The sequence below is a fragment of the Parus major genome, chromosome 2, assembly GCF_001522545.3.
Source record: "Parus major isolate Abel chromosome 2, Parus_major1.1, whole genome shotgun sequence".
NCBI classification, from domain to species: Eukaryota; Metazoa; Chordata; class Aves; order Passeriformes; family Paridae; genus Parus; species Parus major.
The window spans coordinates 43,933,556-43,952,020 of record NC_031769.1 but is presented as its reverse complement, the minus strand read 5'-3'; the positions used below and the strand labels follow the sequence as shown (position 1 = coordinate 43,952,020).

The following is an 18,465-nucleotide window of genomic DNA, read 5'->3' as shown; positions in this document are numbered from 1 at the left end:
GCAAGTCCATCCAAATTAAGGCCCTACCATGCCTGACAACAGAGAAAACGAGGAGATAATTTCTGCCCAGAAAAGCCTGGAATCTGGCAATATGCAGAACAATCTATGAACAATATGCAAAACAGTCAGATCTACCAAAGCCTTGATGGATGTTCTTAACAACAGCACATGGATGGCTCCACTACAGCAATGTACTCCAAGATTTTGATTAGGCTGCAACCAAATGAGAGGACTAAGTTTCATTGCCTCACAGAGCACATCTTACAACCCCGAATAAATCCCTGATCCCCACTACGAGAATAGAAATTAGGGAAAAAAAGTGCTTGAAATGGAAACATGCCTCTTGCTTTCTGCTGTATGCCAGCACCTGCTGGTGTCTTAATGCTTTTCCAGTAAATGAAAATGCATCACAAAAACAGGCAGAATTAGAACAGAAAGCAATATGGCTCCAAGGCAGGGTGACACCCTTATATGGTGGCTCTCTTGCTGAGACCATCTACTTAAGTGTAGAGAAAGATAAATATACCCTGTAATGCAATTAGCTTCTAAGCACAAAAGGGGTGCAATGATCAGAAAAAGATTTATTTGCATCACCAATGAAAACACGCAGTAAGAAAGCAAAATACTCATCAGTGTGTCCCTACCAAGTTAGTTAATTACAGGTTGTCAGGAGGTGGGCAGGTAAGGTCTGAAGTATATTGTAAACTAGCTTATAATTAACTGTTACTCCCTTAAGATTACCTGACAACTCCATCTGTTCTTCATTACTTTGATAAACTCTTTGAATTGTGTTGTGCTGGGAATTTGCCTTGCATTACATATTTAGAAAAAAGTATCAATGTTGGTCTGCAATTTCTAAGGATGAGGCAAAACACAAACTTTTCACATATATGGAAACATTAATCTTCTGATTTTTTCCTTGAGATGCTTTGCTCTTGCATGTGTTGGAGGACAACTTCTGAAAGACACCAGAAAGTTTGTGCATTTTCACTCCATGAAAACAAAAAAAGAAACCTTGGCAAAACTATGTGATTTTGAGAAACCACAGCAAAGTTTACAGAGACTTTGCAGCATGGTGTGACTTTGCCAACACACTCTATATAAAAATAAATGCTCACTAAAGCACACACCCCTGCAAAGGCAGGAGCAGAGCCTGAGTCATCTGCTGTTGACAGATCTCTAAGAAACAACTTGACAAAGCATCGTGTTTTACTCTCAGGCTGCCTCCCAAAAGGTAACAACCACCTGCTGCTCCTTTTGCCTCAATTCCCAAAGACCTGCAAGGTTTACAGAAACAGGCAGACATTGCTAAAGATGCACACAGGTCTCAGTCTAATAGCACACGACAAAGACTTCTTATGGTTTTCTTTTCTTTGCAAGAGGACTACAGAAGCTGTGAAGGTTCCTGTAAAGAAATGTAAGCTGTGCCTCCAGGACAATTTTTGGCTTATTGACCACAGTACTCTCAGCTTCTGAAACAAATGAAACAAAGAATGGCTTTAACCTCTAGATAGTCCTTTTTTCTCTTCTGCAGTGGGACCACAGTAAGTCAGATGTCCTGTGGGAAAACCAGTGAGAAATCACAGACTGACTGACTTTTCTGACTGACAGACTGTTTGAGTTATCCCTTCACAGTCTTCTTCCTTCATCATTGCAAGACCTATCTCTCATGTGTTCACCACTGCAGCTTAAAATGCTCTTTAAACACTTTTATGTCACTTAGATACTTAGAGCATTAGATTGTGTCTAAATGATCCCAGTGATTTTCTTTTTGCAACCCTCAAGATTCTACATAATGTTAAAAATTTTTTGAAGAACCATTAAGAGCAAAGAAAGACAACAAGATCGCTACTGATGCAAAGAGTAAATCTACTGTATTAGCTGATAAAACAATAAAAGTAATATAATAAAAGTTAATAAAAGTAACCAGGAGCACTAAGATGGACCTGAACTGTACTTTTTCTCAATAACAACCACCTCTTGTATTTCAAATTAAAGCTAGAGAATGGGAAAACTGAAGAGTGAAATGTTGCCAAGGAAATATAATCAAAGACCAATGACAAATATAAGGTCTCTGGGAAAATGGCTCAGGTTTTAAATAGCAGGTATCCATTGGAAGCACAGAATCATAAAGAAAGAAATTTCTCTGCAGAGTACATTACATTTTTCTTTGCATTCATTCACTTGTCTGTTCATTTGCTCTGAGTTTTCTCAGACCTGATCTATGATTTACAAGGTGAAATTCCTAGTATTTTTATTAGGAAATGAACTGTCTCAAAAAATCCAGGCTTTTTTTTACCCCTTCTCTAATTTCAACATTTAGGTTTAAATTTTAAGCCTATTTCAATCTAGCATTGCAATCAAGAGTCTGTAGAAATAAACTTATGTTAAAAAACAATAAAGACCTGCAAATTTGTGTCTGTTATCCCAAACCCACCAAATTAAAAGATCAACTTATATCTCAAATAGGTCCAGCTACATTAAGGTGTGTACTTGCAAGGCAGAATTACACAAACACCTAAAAGCAGTACAAATCATAGCCTGCAGTCCTATGAGGCTCAAAGTCCCAGGTTCAAGATTTTTAAAAAATATTTTTCATTCCCACTCATACTGTACCATGGCAGAATGGAAGTTGTGGTTCATTTGGGAATGCAAGATGAGTATGTTGATATTGAGCAGAGCAGGGATAGCTCAAAGTTGCTGTCTGCCCCAGAAAGCATTGACATCTACTTCCTTTAAGAGATCACTGAATAATGTGCATTTTAAAAGATTGTCCTACTGAACAGAAGAGTATAGGGGAAGTAATTTTAAGACAGCAAAGGGATTTTAAGAGTTTCTGTCACTGAAACATTATGTCTTAATTCTCTGCTGAAAAAGAAACTTTCATTCTAGAGAATGGCAGAAAAACCATGTCATAAGAGGAAATTCCCCATACATAACAAAAGGCTTCAGTGATTCAGTGAAATGGGAAGTCTGAACAGCTTGCCCTGTTATGTCATTATGCTATATTATGGAGAGAAATTATTTTTAAATTAGATCAAATTCAAATTAATCAAGATACTTATAAAATTTTCAGAATATTTACTTCAACCTCCTAGATGTATCTGTTAATCTCAGCAGCAATATGAAGGATGCCTCTTGTGAAGTTTCCCTCTCATGGAGCTCTGCTTCAAATATTTAATTAATTTTAACTTCAATTATGGAAACACAAACAGTATTGACATAATAACATCAGTAAATTTCACAGATGATGTTAGTGAATATTTATTTATAGTTCATATTTATTTATGTAAGCTAAGCCAGGACCACATGATACCACTAGATACATACACACCGACTCTGAAAGGCAAGTTTGGTTTCAGGGTGGATTTCCTCCCTCTGACAGCACCACTGTGGATTTTTAAATATCCTAAATTAACATTTTTCATGTCCTTCTTGTAATGAGGTCAAAGTGGTTGTAAATACACAGAAAAGCCATTTAGACATGGTACTTCTACACACAACTAAATCCTTGGCATCAAAGGAAACACAGAACCTCAAATGACATCTTGCAGAGACTTTGTGTAAACCATTTAAAAGGCCCTAAGCATTTTGTGATCTTTCACTGTAAACTTATGAAAACAGGAGTATCTGGACGAAAATAACCAAAAATTTCAATTCTTTTGGAAAAGTAGAAAGCTAGGCAACTCACCTCGTGGAGGGAACTTATTATCTCTTGGGAAAAAAAAAAATTCTCTTGCAAACATGGACTGTTAGAAATCTGTTAAAAAAATGCCGAAATAACAAAGTGAAATGGTACAGCTCCCTGTCATAAGAAAAAGCAAAGCTCATTTAAATCTTCATGTCAGCTTGAATTAATTTATTTCAGACCTGTGGCAATATCCCCTGACACTGCAAGTTTTTTAATTATTAGGCATAAAAGCAGCTGTCTAATAAATCCCAACAGTAACGAGAGCAGTAGAAGCATTTTACTTTCTGCAAACTCTCTGAGGCCGTAAATGCTGCATTTATTCTGAGGGCAATGTTCAGATCGAGATGAATCTACAGAAGCATCTGGAGACAATTATTCAGCTAGAATTAAAAGCAGAACAGACCTGTGAGATCTGTGCCTGAAAGGAGTGAGCCTTTGTGCTCTGGAAAAAGAACTGTGCCAATGCAGAGGCTCTGAAGATTTGTTATGTGGGTTTTGGTACCAAGGAACATTTTACCCAAGGAACATTTTACCTCCTCTAGGAAGATGGTGCACCAGTGAGAGCAAGTCATTTTAACTGAAGGAAAAAGAAGATTTTCTGCTTGTCTTATATGTATGTCAAATAGGGAAAAGAGCCAAACAACCAATATGTTGCTGTTCTGAAAGGATTAGAAGAAGTCACATCACAGAGAAGCAATAAAGACACTTAGCACCTGGTTCCCCACCCCAGATCTCTTTATATTTGCCAGAATCTTTGCTACCAAAGGCAAAAGACATTTTTAGCACAAGAAAGCCATCACAAAAGCATGGTAAGGCAGTTACACTGTCTGGCTTGCCTTAACAAAAATTGCCCACTACTAAGGAAATTCTGGCTAATACACAGTCCCAGTTAAAAGCATTCTCTGATTAAGCTAATTATTTCCCACCACATAGTGTCTGAGGTTTTTTCCTTGCAAAATGTAAATAACAGAATTTGGGAAGTTCGGTCAATAATGCTTAAATAACAACTTCCTTGATACACAAAGCACATCTGCAGATGTGCTCCAGAGCTTACTAATGAAGGGCAAGAATCATATTTGTCACATGCTGATTTGATTCATGTTATAAAAATGGAAGTTAGTTGAAACATGCAGGATGAAACATGTAGCTCACTTTGTATTAACAAGCCCTCCTAAAAGGAAATCAGTTACAGAATCCAAATTCTCACTTATATTGAGCTCTCATTCCTGGTCTGGCTCTCCAGGTGCATCTTTGTAAACTTCATCTGCTGGTCTTCTCAAAAAGGACAGGAGAAGCGGCCATTTGTGTAAGTACACCCATATCTGATTTAATGAACAGGATTTGCAATGATTTAAGAAATCTCATCACAATGGACCAGGCTACCTATGAAAAATCTCAATATAGGACAATTTTTAGAGTTTATGGTATCAGCTGTCCAATTTCAACCAAATCAGCCAGCCCTGGATACAAGCCTGAAACAGTCTGTCAATTACAATGTATGAGAACATCTATGTGATAAACAGAAGAAGCACAGTTTTTAGATTTTTGCTTCACTATTAAAAAAATTATTAAACCCTTGAAATCTAGCAGCTAAAGACAGCTACTACGGAGGAGGTGTTTCCCTTCGCTAAATGCAAAGCTTTATTTTTATGTTTTGTTTTTTTCTGATCAAGATTTCCCATCTGCTATGTTCTCCACTAAGGAATTTTCCAGTGAGCTCTCTTCAAATTTCACTTGACAATCATTTGAACAGGAAAGGCTGCTTTTCCTACAGGTATCTTTCAGGCTCAACTGCAATGTTTTGACCATTGAAAAAACACCACTGCAGCTAGAATCAACTTTTAAAAGTCTACAGTAGGAGATTTTTTTTAAATCTGAAGGCAGAAACCCTGGCTCTGTGTCCCCACCATTCCACTGTTTTCCCATTTTACAGCAAACAGGGCAGCAAAATCTGAGCCATCTTGATGCCTTTCTGAACATGGACCTTGTGGGTAAACAAAGTAACATCCTTTTCTGCCTTGAGAGCAGAGCACACAGACACACAATAAAGATAACAGAGACAAGTAGGCTGGAGATGCTCCCCTGATAGATGAGATGAGGTTCTGGACTGATCCTTATAGGGGATGCAGAAGGAGAAAAGTTTTAAAATGTCTGACCTAGTTAAGTGGATGGTATATCTGTTGTTCATCATTCAAGACACAGTAAGTTTATCAGAGCCTGGAGCCTCCCAAAACCCTGATTTTGCATATGGAGCCTGTCACATCCATGGTTTTTATTTAAACTCCAGGTTTGTATGACAGCAAGTAAAAAATAATATATATGTGTGTGTGTATATATATATATAAAGTTCACATGTGCTTTTTCAAGGTAGGGATTGCATTTCTCTCAGAGCAAAAAAGGGAGAGCCAGAGTGACCTACTTAACACCAGATGGTGAGCACCTCTTGAGCAGGAAGCAGAATCCAGGTCCATCTTCTACTTCCTCACCTGAATTCTGTCACCTACAAAGTAATAAAAATACTCCCTCCTTTCATGTACTATAAAAAAATCCTTGAGTACTCATATATATCTGTGATATATGGTATGTAGGGATATAGAGGAAACACTCTTTTCCTCCATAGCAGAATCTGTGTATTAATTTCCAACCTTTAAATATATATCAAAGTTATGTTTTGATTTGAAGTTCTTCTGCCCTTCAAAAACCATTCAAAGACATTTGAAATGCACAGAATCAGCATCAACAACCATCCAGAAAAATGGAAGTGTCCAAATAATTTTGAAAGCCACAATGATAGCTTCATAACCTAAATGAAAATCGTACACATATCAGACAGCTCATGAGATTCAACACAATTCAGAACTGCCTGGCTTCAACAATGAGTAGACATACATTCACTTTTTATTTTACAAAGCAATCCTGACAACATTTTTCAGCTTAAGCAATGCTGCAGTGGCAACTTTTCAATGTGCCCTTTAATAAATGGAGTGTTACATGTGAATTGAGTGAAGCAGAATCTTTGTGTGACAGGAGCTAACAAAGCCCATGAAAAGACTAAACCACACACTGTTTTATAAAATAAGAGAGTTCAAAAGCTGTGCTGATCTGTATTTACATTCTGATAACACCCATCAGCTGTTCTGTGCCTGAGATTTGAGCCGAATTTAGAGGAGGTGCTTTCCCGAGAAGTTCTACACTTAAACGTAAAGGAATTATCATCATCACCTATTATGTTTCACCAAAAAGGACCCAGGGCATGCAATGTTTAACACAGCTGCCCTTAGGCAGAGATCATCTGAAAGAAAGCTGACCTTCAGAATTCTGAGGCAGTAATTTCCTCACGTGATGCTATAATATCAGTAACTGGTGCATCTGAGCAATGGCAGCTGTGGGGAAGGACACTTCCAAACTTGCAGCAAACCTTCCAGAGGTGACATATATGCTCATTTAGCACAATGCTCTGTATCCCTTTGAAAGTCAGCAGATTTAAATAAAGCCTGCAAGGCTGAAGTTCTGGCTCTCTGAGATCAAAGAGGGTTTCTGTCCTGAAACTCCCTCCTCAATGTTTTTCATATCCAGATTACTCCAGATGCTGTTGCTGCAGCTAGTCCATGCTGATCTCCTGAGAAGCTTATTTGGCATCTATTAATCCTTTCAAAAGTGAGCTGTCACGGAAAAAAAAAAAGGTAACACAAAAGTGATACCACTACAGAGGGATCAATGTGCATTGTTTTGAATTTACCTCTGCATTTCTCTCAGGGTCTCGTTTGCTGCATTTGAAAGCCCTGCAGAACCTGCTGTGAATTGCTCGCTCTGTTTCACTTTGGACCTCTCTTATTACTGGTGCTCGCTGGAGCCCCAGTCACTACAACCCTGGAAGCTGGCACAGAGCCCTGACACCTGAGGAGGAATAAACAGTGTCATTTTTCCAACTGGCTATCCCTTTTTCTTTTTTCTTTTTTTTTTATTGAATCTACTAATACAACATATTGTAAAGTCACAGCCAGCTACCTACAAAGCTGGAAGTCTGTGTTTGCTAATTATATTAAGCACTGGAATGTGGCAGCTTATGGAGTGTGTGAGGCAGGTATCCATCAAACCATTTGCAAATTATATACTGGAAGTGCTGTTCAGGATCCTGAACATTACCCTCTAGTGTTACTAATCCTTTATGCAGATATGTGCTGTTTAATTGCCAGTTGGGAATTACAATGACACGTTACATGACTAATTTTTCAAACTACAATTGTACTATTTCCCTCACCCTCCTCCTTATACTTTCCCTGTCAATCTCCCTTCACTCTGTTGCTGTTTCTCTTGCCAGAACCACCTTCTTTGGTAGCAACTGCAACACTTAAAAAGTGGAAAATACGGTATTTAAATGTACCACACAGAATGGACTCGGTGAAGTATGCTACCCAAACCCTACGTAAGATTGCATTGAAAGCTGGTGTCTCTCAAGAATAGTTGACCTCTAATTATAATTTCCACGATGAGAAAGATAACCACTGTTGCCACACTATGCTCATGACTAACAGGGACACTAGTTAAATATGTTTTCTGTGTGAGTGGTCTATACTCAGAGGAGTTTCAGGGAGCAATGTTGGTACAGACATGTTCCAAAATATTAGCCTTAAATTCCATTACATCCAGCAGCCCTTGGATCCTAGAGGCAAAACACAAGAAGGCATTTTGTGATAGGTCACAATGCCAAAGATTGAAAGGCACCAGTTGTAATGTGGGGTTTTTTAAAACATGTAAGAGAACAACTTCCCCTCCACCTCCCCAAAATGAATGGCTCAGAATTTCTGAAGCACAGGAGGCAGGGTCATTCACTGTGGAGCTATATTCACACTTCTCAGTACAGCATTCTACAGTCTTTCCCCCTCAGGACAATTTCCAAAAGCACGTTTGATTGAAGGTATGCTCTGCTACCACAGACAAGCCTGGTTACTGGTGAGTTTGCAGATTGGGACAAATCACCATAATATTTTTCCTTGCTGCTAACAGATATTAATTCACTTTTTATCTTGCCAGAGTCTTAAAGTGCTTTTGACAGTTGCAACTACCTGAAATATAGAGAGCTCAAATCCCCTAGGTTATGAAGTCCTGCAAACATATCAGAGACAAGATTACAGCTGTGACTCTTGATGCAATTTTCTACCATTCTTTATATGGGTTTCCTCTACCTCACAAGCATTTATTCAGGTTTCCATACTCCAGGCACTATTCTACAAGCCCTTACATTGAGAGGGGTCGGTCTCTTTTTCCAGGCAGCAACTGACAGAACGAGAGGACACAGTCTCAAGCTGTGCCAAGGGAAATATAGGTTGGATATTAGGAAAAAGTTTTTTCCAGAAAGGGTGATAAAGCACTGCCTGGGGAGGTGGTGGACTCATCATCCCTGGATGTGCTTAAAGAAAAAATTGGATGTGGCACTCAGTGCCATGGTTTAGTTGAGGTGTTAGGGCTGGGTTGGACTTGATCTTGAAGGTCTCTTCCAACCTAGTCATTCTGTGATTCTGTGATTGGCAGCCAGGAAAAACCATGAACACAAAGCAAATCTGTCATCAGCAAATTGAGAACCATGTGAACCATGATGTCTCCATTATGCTATTATCTCACATACAACCTCAGAGTGAGACAGATGATGGGAAACAGTATTTCCTAATTAGATGAACAAACTTTCATTCAATACTAATTACCTCTTGGGACCTTATTGAAAAGAGAAGGAAGGCGCTTTCAGCCTGGAGAAGCACCTCACAAATCTTCACATCAATGGCCAGAAACAGAGATGAAACAAAAATGAACCAGTATGGGCATCTGACTCCCACATATCACCCAGACACATCACAACTAAATTACAACAACCAACTTTACAGCATATTGAATTTCAAATAAAAAAGACCAGAACAGGCAGTATCCACCTGAAGAACAGATCCAGCATCCAACCACTTCATTACCTTACAAAGATTCCTTCCCAAAGCAAAAGTGTTCATTCAGGAATGCACTGGGCACTCTGTCACAGAGCAGCCCTCTAAAAAAGGGACTAACAAAACTCCTTCAAAAGAGTGCTAGCAACTCCTTGTTGGCTTCTAACATCTAGAGACAACAGTCAAACTGTAAAGCCACACCATGCTGATTCCCAGAAATATACATAAGCTTCAAATATTTTGGTGGGGATGGGGGTATGAGGAGAATGGAAGACATATTTGGTATTATTACTTTTATGTTGGCACTCATTATTTTCCAGTTACTGTGAAGAATTTTCATTTTTACTACAGCACCTTTCTGATAAAAACAACTTATCAAAGTAAATCCAAGTGCAGTATAAGTCCAATACTAATCTGAAAACAAAAGCTTTCTTTCACTATGATCAAACAGTGCTTACAAAGAATTCACAACTTCTGCAAGCAAAGGGGTTCTGGTTTTAGGCAATTTTTATTTAGGCACTATGTCAAAATTCAATCTTTATTTTTTGAAGCTGCTTCAGTGAGAATTAATTTTAAAAAAGGATAAAACAACTTGAAATAATGGGGGTGGAAACTCAAAGACAGCTTTAGGTCAGAGATGGCTTTTCCACTATGTTAACATGATCCTGTTTGTGAAAACAAGATAAATGAAAGAGCTGTCTGTTAGATCCTGGGCTAAAGTGGGCAAGATGTTTGCCTGGACTGCTCTAGCAAAAGATGCAGGTGGGATGTAAGAAAGTGAAGTGTATGAAACACACTTCCAGAAGTGTGTTACCAGGTAACAGGTAACCATTATCATTAATTTCATGGTCCACAAATCTAGGGTCTTATTTTGAAAGCTGAGAGAATAGAAGAAATAAGAAGAGTAATTAACTCTCTAACCAGCTTCATGCAGTGCTTATCTGAAAGAAAACTTCACAAAAACCCAGATGCAGAAAAGATATGCTACTACAAAAAAAGGACAAGAAACCCAAATACTTAATTCAGCATACAAGTCTGGGAAACCTTGTCTTTGTCAAAAACACAGGACAATTGGTTTTTCCACCTTCCTTTTCCCTTAAGCTGCAGAAGCAGGATGGAACATGTGAGTGTAGGATCTCATAGATTCTTACTGGAGACACTTCAGCAGTGAAAGCTTCAGAATCTACTTGATGTGAAAGATGGGCCTGAACAATAAGAACACAAAGTGACTTGTTTATTGATGTGGTCAATATTTTTTAAAATGAAAAATTAAATTCTCGCTTAAACTTCTTTGGTAACACAAGAACATTTTAAGAGGGCAATATCGCAAACTGCACTAGCTAGAGGAAAGACACATTTGTTACTGCCATTCACTTCCAGTGGCTGCAAGTCTGGAGGATTTCCAATTTTCTCACCAAGAAACAATCCTCTTTACTAACCACAGCAAACTGTACTTTGTTAAATCTTGGTGGTTGCACAAATACAACAGAAGAAAGCATGAGGACTCACCAAATGCTGAAACAAACATACATGAAACCAGGTAACAATCTTTCATTAGTGATACTAAAAAAATATCCAGTGATATGTCTGTGTGAAAGGGCATTCTGCTCTGCTTAGAGCTACCTCTAGAGTGTTAACCATAGCATGGCTTCTTGCTTTATTCACGTTTTATGATGAACAGCACATGAAGTTCCAGTTGCAGAACTGACACAAGGGAAGTGCTTCCATAAATTGTGCTTGATACTTAATATTTTCCATCTCAGCGACTGTAAGGCATGATGTTCCCATGTAACATTAAGTGCCCATACTTAAAAAATATTGTGCAATTTTAATTAGCTTTTAATTTGTCACCCTCACTGGGAGTCCTTCAGCTTTTGCAAAACTGAAAGGCTAAGTAAGTCCAACCTATAATTTGTATGCTGCTTATTATGTGGAAAAACTGTGTTACATCCTTTCATATCCAGCTCCTCCCAGCTTAGCAGTCCCAATATTTTTGCACACTATTTATGTAAAATTTATTACTACTAGAGAAAATGTTAAATAGCCTTTCTTACCTTGACTTGCTGAAGGGAAGTGAAGCCAAACACAGGCAAGCATTTATATATTAACAATGAACATAGAGCCACCATATTCCACCCTCATTCATTCCCTAGAAGAATCCAAGCATTTACCTTTCTCTGCAACTGAAAACCACAAAGGTTTAGGCATGCTGACTGCAGCAAAACTCCTCTAATAACAGTACATTAATAATACTTAGCACTTTACAACCAGAGCATTTATCTTTCTAACCACTAACCTCCAAGAGCTCAGGGTCATCAAATCCATTCTGCTCAGGGGGAAACCTGACACATTGAAGTTTCCCCAAGGTCACTTGACAGCTAAAACTGGGATCCAGAGTTTCTAAAAAACACTGATTAGTCCTGCAGACACTCACTTCCAAGGCTACTTAAAGTTAGAAAAGATCACCTAATCAGCACTTGTATTTAGCTGCTTTAATAGACCTCTCTTTCTTACTCTCCTCTTCAATTCCATTTTTAGACACTTTTCTTAAAGCAAAGTGCAGCATTGCAGTCTGCTGTATGTTATGCAAGTTCAGCTTTATTCTGTCTAGCAGAAATGAAATTCTTCACAGTGAATACTTCAAAATAATTAAGACAGATCAGTACAGCAAAAAACCCAGCAGAGATCAACCTGTCAAAGCAACCAGTTTGCACATTTCTCTCTCTCCTCCTCCAGTTAGGGAACAACTGAATAAACCAAAGACTGTTCTTGGCTCCTGTGCAAAATCAAAGCTCTTGTCCTTGTTCTTCATAGGTACAGTGAGCAAAAGGATATGGTGTCTATGATCCACTGTGATGCTAAAGCACAGCAAGGACAAGGAGGTCAAGCAACAGGATACAAAACAGAGAGACAGTGGCAGGACAAGGAGGAAGGAAAAAAATTGAATAGAGTAGCATGCCTTTTTTTTAAGGAATTGCATCAATTTATACAAGTATATACAGCTGAGAAAAATAATTTTCACTGCAATTTACTTAAAATTAGTAAATCCCTTAAGTACATTATGAATGGGATCATTTAGAGAATTTTCAAAAAAGCAGAACAAGACCCATATGGGTCAAATGAAGACAACAGGCACATGGTAGAACTAAGACTTTATCTTCTATGCTATGCCACAAAGCAAGTGAATGCTCCTGTACAATTCTATGATCTCGGAAGCAAAGACACATTTCCTGGCATTTACTTGACAGTGTCACAGCTTCCAAGTTCTGCAGAAGTTCTCACTAATGTCAGAAAGGGACTTCAAACAGCAGAAATAGCAACTGTCACAAAACTATACACAAGCTATGGCTGAGGCAGACTACCTAAAATACATTTTGGCTTCCTTTTACCAGATGGTTGAGCCTGCTTGAAAGCAAAACAAAATTGCTAAGCAGCATTATATCTTCATTAGTTTCCTCAACTAAGTCCTGAAACTGACTGTTTTTGTTACAGACAAACAAATTCAAAGTTCAGTTATTAACCAGAAGTATTACTTTTCCTCAAGTACCATACCATAGTTTTACCAAATTTTGTTGCTTTTTTTTTCTTTTTCCCTGTAGAGACTGCAGAGTTTTACACTAAAACTTGCATCAGCTGAGCAGAAGAGATGTATCCTTTTGGCAGGCTAATTTCAACTTTATCACGTTTCCACAAATACATGCTTTGTTCTGCTGACATTAAAACCCATTACATTGTTTTACAGAGCACTCCAAACAATATCATATAAAATATAAATGTTTTATTTAGGACTGTTCCTGAGGCTGGCAAAGCTCTTTTCTATTTGGAGAGTGTTCTGCCTGCCAAGTGAGTCTAGACTTTTATTTTCTGTTGCAATTTTCATTTCATCAGAAGCGTTGCTCCATTTTTATATTAATGTTGATTCCAATACATGCCTGTTGCAAAAAATGTACTGGGTACTGCAGGTAGACTGGACCTTAATGCATTTTCTCAGATCTCACTCTGATGTGCATTAAAAAACCCTAATGCATATCTAATTAGTCTAACTAATTTTCAAGTTCCAGTAAGGCAATTACATTTGCTACTGATGCAAATTGTTAAAGCCTAGTTATAGGCTTTAACAAGGCACCACAAAAACATGAAAATAAAATACAAGGAACATTCAATAATAACTCTGGATTGAAGAGTTGGTGAAGACAATTGATATACCTTTGCTTTCTTCTTTGTAAAAGCAGCAATTAAATAGGATGTATGAAAATCAAAGTTAAAAAAAAAAAAAAAAAAGCAGTTCTCTTAAACATTCAGATATGCAAGCAACCAGTGTGACAATTTTTGAGACTCAGTTTGAGCAACCCAAAACACTACCTTGACTGCAGGAAGCCTGAGTATGTGCAGCATGACTGTGTTTTTCACTCCTTAATGACACAATTAATTGATCAAAGGACCAGTGACTGGGTCTCTGTCTCTTAACTGTTGCTAGGAAAGGACCACCACCAACCAAGCAGCTCTTATAAAGCAGAATAATGACTTCCTGAACACCCTCTCACCCATGGCCTGACTCAAGAAAGCAAAGCAGGAGTCCTTTAAGTGATGAACTTTTACTACCTGAGCAAGAGTTTTGAGAACAGCTGTGAAAATCACAGGACAGATGGATGTGAAGGCATGAAAGGATTAGGTGCCCATGTTCCCACTCACAACAGAGACAGAAATATTTTACCATACAGATGGTGAGACCTGAAGAAGTGAACCAAGAATGCAGGGGAATTCACACATGATAGCCATTAAAAGCTGAGGTGGACAGCTAGTTGTTTGTGCACTGTATTTTGGATTGGACTCTATGTACTCATACTAATCAGTCCAAAAGTAAAATGTGATTAGTTTAGAAAACTTGCAAAAATATGCATTTTAATGGATTGTGCTTGGTGGGTTTTTTTGTAGTTTTGTTTTGGTTTTTTGTTTTGTTTTTATTGTGTTTTGTTTTATTTTAATTTTTATATGTACAAGCGTTAAACTGGAAAGCAGAGTACCACGAGCAGGGTGTTCTGGGATATGGCTCCTTGAAGAATGGAAAAGTGGATGCATATCTTATTTCTATTAGATGAGCAAAGAACCTTTGCCTCTGGCATAAAAAACATTAATCCAGAGGGCAAAGAAACTGTGCCTGGAATCTATTTAGCCAAGAGGACTTAAAAAATACACACCTCAGCAAGCTACCTAAATACACTGTCTGACAGGTGTCTAACAAGGTGACATCATACAAAGCTTTGGAAGAATTGGAACTGCACTATCGAAAACTTGAAATGAGTATTATATAATTTTATCAAATAGTACTTACAGACTAAAAAAATACCCATGAGAGGTGAACCCCCTGAGAACATTAATAATAGTATTCAGAGACAAATCTAAATCAAAAAGCATTTGCAGAATATGTGCTAAATCTGGGAAAATGGGAAATTTAAGGAAGGTTCTCCTGCTCTTCACAAGATTAATACAGACATTGCTATAAAGACATTTTTGAGCCTGAGATTACATACTAAGCCAAATTTCTAACTTTTAAAAAATGTATGGCAACAGGAGATGTGCTTTAAAGGAATTCAAACACCAAAGTTTTCATTGGCTTATTGCTGCTTTTGGAAGAAGCAGAGAGTTTTTTGACTGATTTTCTACAAATGTTCTATGTTTCAAATGCTGACCTGAATTTTTGCTCTCTGCTAAATGCTAATGTAGATGTCTGCCTTGGAAAATGAAAATCCACAGAACAGGTACCTCCACTGGGGTCAAGCCTTGAAAGACTAACTCAACATGTCAGCTTTTCTTGAGCATAGAACATGGTCTTCAGATATTTCTAGCCCACTAGAGCTCACTTTCTATTGTGCAGTAAGATGTGCGGGCAAATAACAGCTAAAACCAAGAACCACCTCCATTACCTGTGCTACCTTATCAAACCTAAAAATAAAAGACACAAACAGAGGATCTGGGGAGAGACAGGAGAACACAGTCCACCTGAGGAAAAGTCACTGAAAAGATGACAGGACCTCACAACAGACTGTTGTGCTCTTCCCTGGAAGAAATACTGACTGAGAGTTAAACCTCAAGAAGTTATACCAACCCCACCCCCAAACACAAAAAAAAGCCCCCACCAAATCAAAATACATCAGCAGTCTCCAAGGGATACTAGCCCTTGATCTACCTACAGGGATTTGTAAGTTGCACAGTCCAATAAACCAGAACATAAAATGATTAGCAGCAGTGTTAGTTAATTTATTCACTGAAAAACAACTCATGCTGTGTCTCAGGTTTCATAAGTAAAGAAAATGTTTATAACTGAATTACAGATGGGTGACTTTGTGGGCTGCACAGGATTGTGGGCAAAGCCCTGACTTCAAGAGTAAGAAATAGTATTTTATAATATAGCTACAGATTCTTCCTTTGAAGTTAAATTCTTCTGAGACATTTTCATGGAGACAGCAAGAGGTATTTTAAGTGCAGTTCATCAGCATCCACAAATGTGTCTGCTGTGCTGCTGCCTGTATGGGTGAACGCAGGATAAATGGAAGGAAGAGGTGTAGTATGCAATGGTCAAATGACTAAGGCAGAAACAAGCACTGGTTTATAGGTTGGATATTAGGAAAAAGTATTTCACAGAAAGAATAATAAAGTACTGGAATGATCTGCCTGGGGAGGTGGTGGAGTCACCATCCCTGGATGTGTTTACAAAGATTGGATGTGGCACTCGGTGCCATGGTCTAGTTGAGGTATTAGGGCTGGGTTGGGCTCAAGAATCTTGAAGGTCTCTTCCAACCTAGTCATTCTGTGATTCTGTGATTTCAAGTGAGTGTTAATGGGAAACAAGAGGGAATAGTACAGCTTTGATGAGTATGCAGATAAAGCATTGCAAAGGGACTTGTCTCTTGTCTTCATCCTTCGTTCTCCACTAAAGAGAAAGGTAAAGAATAAACAGCCATCATTGTCACACATGCTCAGCTGCTTTAGTCACCAGTAGTGAAAAATAAACCATAAGGAAATGAGTTACTTCTTTCACCCTTCTTGACTGAGTTAAAGTGTGTCAGTCAGGACTACCTCACCGCAGCTATGGCTGCTTTTGGAGCTTGAAGACAAGGACTATCACAGTCACCACCCAAGGGATGGCCCCTCTACTACTCATAAGTGTTTTGCTTTGTTTTTCTGGTGCTATCTTTAAATATTAGAGCTCTATTAGCCTCAGAAGGGTGAGATAGTAAATCCCTGATACCCTCTGCAAATAGAAGCCCAGCAGCATATTCTTAGCAGATGTTATGAATTATAACAAGTCGCACTGCTATTTTCTTTGGGTACTTGCCAAAGTAACCTCAAGGCATCCCCACCAATAAGCTGGCATTTAGAAAAGCACTTTAAAACACAGTCACTGCTGGATAATCTATTTGCAAATATGCTTCCTTCCATTCCTGACCCATCAGTGGGATTAGCTGCCAAACTATTAACTGCCTTAGCACCATCTGTGCTCAGGTTCCATTAGTAACCCAAGTGTTTCAGGACATCCCAGTCCTGCACAAGCTATGCCCAGTTACTGCTTGCTGATACATCAGTCCAGCTAAACAAGCCTGGAAAATGCAACAGGTAACCAAACACTCTCAGAGCAAATTAACCTCTACAAAAAACAGGCATGTCAGGAATAAATCAGCCTCTACATAAACAGGTACTTCAGCTCCTATCCCACCAGAGTTAACTACTGACAAATACAGGGAAAAGCTCAGGTCAGGCCACAGCTGCTTTGCACAAGTTGCTGAAAAATAGACCTTTACCTTGCTTGCTGACAGACACTGCAAATCCAAGCCTTCTCCTTTTTCTGGTAAGTGCTGCAACTCTTGCAGATGTTGTACTTGCAGTCTTGGCACTGTCGCTTGCTGTTGATAAGAAATGTGAAAGGAGAACAGCAGCGAATGCAGCAGTGCTCATTGAACTTCTGCTGCTTGGAAAGGATGCTGCACTTGTTACCCTCTTCATCCAACTTCTGCTTCATTTCACTGGAATAAAAAGAACAAAAACATAATCAAAATTTCAATGGGAAATCTTTATCCTCTTTCCACATATTCATGTTGTACATACTCCTCAAGTAACTTTTGCAGATGTGATATGAATATGAAAAATGCATATCCTAAATTTAGAATGGGAAAGCAAAAATTCCTATGTTCCCTTAAGCCACCCATGGCCAATCCACTTAAACTCTCCCTGATTCACAAACCAGAGCAAAATTTACTCAGTTCCAGAGAGATAACCCTAAGGAAAGCCAGGTTGCTGCTCCAGGCACTCAGCTGTGCCAAGGCACAGAAGCCACATGAAAATTCAGTGCTGCTCTCAGAACCCTTTACAAATCAAAAAGCAGTTTATGGAAGTCAAAAAAAGCTTGGTGCATAGTAATAATAAAATCCTTCCAACCAAGTTTTGAAAACAAAAACTTTGTTTTGTTCTGACCCATAGGGTCATATTATTCACAATAGCTCAAATCTAAAAAGCAACATTAATGATATCCTTCATTTCAGAGAGATTTGGGTTCTCTACTAGTTAGGACCAATATTAAGATGCCTGTTAACTGTGAAAGTGTTTGCAGGCACTCTGTATAATTTCCTATTTTCCAGCAGAAGAGCTCATTCATTTAAAAAAACTGAAATTGTGTATGCATGGTATTAAGTAAATTGCTATCTCCCATTTTACAGTGCTTTTGATATTTACAAATTAGGCAATATATTCCATGACAGCAGTAATAAAAAAGCATGTAGAGGGAAGAGTTGTGAAGGCAGACAAATCTGCAAACTTATCACACATTTTCTGACATGTACAACTAGTCAT

General features: G+C 38.4%; 1 protein-coding gene across 11 annotated transcripts in view; it reads right to left on the bottom strand.

Annotated features, from left to right (window-relative positions):
• The window catches only part of MYRIP (myosin VIIA and Rab interacting protein), a 206,439-nt gene that overhangs the window by 94,366 nt on the left and 93,608 nt on the right, over positions 1 to 18,465 (bottom strand). For all 11 annotated transcript variants that reach the window (XM_015619685.3, XM_033511940.1, XM_015619686.3 and 8 more), the window contains exon 3: positions 17,421 to 17,642. In XM_015619685.3, coding sequence (XP_015475171.1) covers positions 17,421 to 17,642 — 222 coding nt within the window. The remainder of the gene's footprint in view (positions 1 to 17,420; positions 17,643 to 18,465) is intronic.